Below are 1,671 nucleotides of genomic sequence, written 5' to 3' on the forward strand. Positions count from 1 at the left end.
GGTTCGCCCCCCGGGGCCGCCCGGGCCCCCCCCGGTACCTCTCGGCCTCGGGCCCTGCGCGCCTTCGGCCCCTTGTCTCGCCATGGGCCCCGCACATGCGCACGGCGCCGCCGCGCCGCCATCTTGGGCGCGGGCGGAAGTTCCCCCCTCACGCGGCCCCGGCCCGGCTTCGCGCCGCCATCTTGGGCCGGGGCGCCGCGCCGCGCCGTTCCGCGCCGCCATCTTGGCGCCGGGCAGGGCCGCCCTCACGGCCCGGCGCCATCTTAGCGCGCGGCGCAGCGCGCGGCGCCATCTTAGACGGCGAAGGCGCGCGGCGCTTCCGCCGCCCCGCCGCCATCTTGGGTGAGGGCGGCGCCATGTTGGAAGAGGGCGGCGCTCGGTGAGGGTCGCGATGGGGGCGTGGGGACAGGGCCGGGCGCTGCCCAGGGTGAGGGACCCCCGCCCGGCTCATCGGTACCGCAGGGGCTCGGGGGATGCGCCCGGAGGGCCCCGGCCGCCCCCGTGGTGAGGCCGCTGTGGGCGCCGCCATGTTGAGGCAAAGATGGCGGCGGTGTAAACAAAGGCCGGGCTTTGTGGGCGGCCTTGTGTCGCCTCAGCGTCCCCTCGGTGTCCTCCTGTCCCCGTGGGGCTGTGTCCTCGTGTTCCTGTGTGTCTGCGTGCCCAGGTGCCCACAGCCACGTGTTCTCCTGTCCCCGTGTCCCCATGGCCGCAGTGTCCCCAAATGACCTCGTGTCCCCGTATCCCAGTGTCCCCAAATGTCCCCAAATGTCCCCAAATGTCCCCAAATGACCTCATGTCCCAATGTCTCCAAATGTCCCCGTCCCCATATCCCAATGTCCCAAAATCTCCCTGTGTCAATGTTTCAATGTCCCCATATCTCTGTGTCCCCATGTCCCCTGCCCCCAAAGTTTCTAAATTTAAAAAGAAATGTTATTTTAAAAATTTAAAATAATAATAATAATAATAATAATAATAATAATAATAGAAATAAAACAATAAAAATAATTTAAAATAAATATTTAAAAATTAAAAATTAAAATCACATAGAAAAATAAAATTAACTTTTAAAACATAAAATTAAATTTAAATTATAAAATAAAATAAAATAAAATAAAATAAAATAAAATCTATATCCAGGGATTTGGGGGGCTCCTCCTGGATCAGCCCGGGGGGTTTGGGGCTCTCCGGGGATTTGGGGGGCTCTGAGATCCTGGGGGGCTCGTCCTGGATCAGCTCCAGGGGTCTGGGGAGCTCATCCCAAATCGGCTCCAGGGATTTTGGGGGCTGCAGGGATTTGGGGTGCTCATCCCGGATCAGCTCCAGGATTTTGGGGGGCTCATCCTGGATCAACTTTGGGGACCCATCCTGGATCAGCTCCGAGGGCCTGGGGGTCTCCAGGTTTTTGGGGGGCTCATCCTGGGTCAGCTCCAGGTTTTTGGGGGGACCTCCAGGGGCCGGGGCAGGGGGAGAGGTCGGGGGGGTCCCAGGGGTGCCATCGGCCCCTTCTGGGACCACCCCGGGAGCAGAGCCCGGGGCTGGGGGCTCGGGGGGCTCCCGGGGGGGCTCTGCCAGGGGCGGGGCTGGAGGAGACCCCGCTAAATCCCGGGGATCCCCCTCCCCCGGGGTGAGGGGTGGGGGCCCAGCTCCATCCCCTCCCCCATTCCCAGCGGG

The 1,671-nt window shown here is 61.8% G+C and overlaps 2 protein-coding genes across 2 annotated transcripts in view; both read right to left on the reverse strand.

Annotated features, from left to right (window-relative positions):
* Positions 1-104, reverse strand: part of USF1 (upstream transcription factor 1) — a 13,138-nt gene extending 13,034 nt beyond the window's left edge. Inside the window, exon 1 of the mRNA XM_041479683.1 lies at positions 39-104. Coding sequence (XP_041335617.1) covers positions 39-97 — 59 coding nt within the window. The 5' untranslated portion in view covers positions 98-104. The remainder of the gene's footprint in view (positions 1-38) is intronic.
* A 44-nt stretch (positions 105-148) lies between these two features.
* Positions 149-1,671, reverse strand: part of ARHGAP30 (Rho GTPase activating protein 30) — an 11,887-nt gene continuing 10,364 nt past the window's right edge. The window contains exon 13 of the mRNA XM_041479674.1: positions 149-513. Within this exon, the coding sequence (XP_041335608.1) occupies positions 149-513 (365 nt within the window). The remainder of the gene's footprint in view (positions 514-1,671) is intronic.

This window comes from Pyrgilauda ruficollis, unplaced genomic scaffold (assembly GCF_017590135.1).
Source record: "Pyrgilauda ruficollis isolate IOZ18807 unplaced genomic scaffold, ASM1759013v1 scaffold496, whole genome shotgun sequence".
NCBI classification, from domain to species: domain Eukaryota; kingdom Metazoa; phylum Chordata; class Aves; order Passeriformes; family Passeridae; genus Pyrgilauda; species Pyrgilauda ruficollis.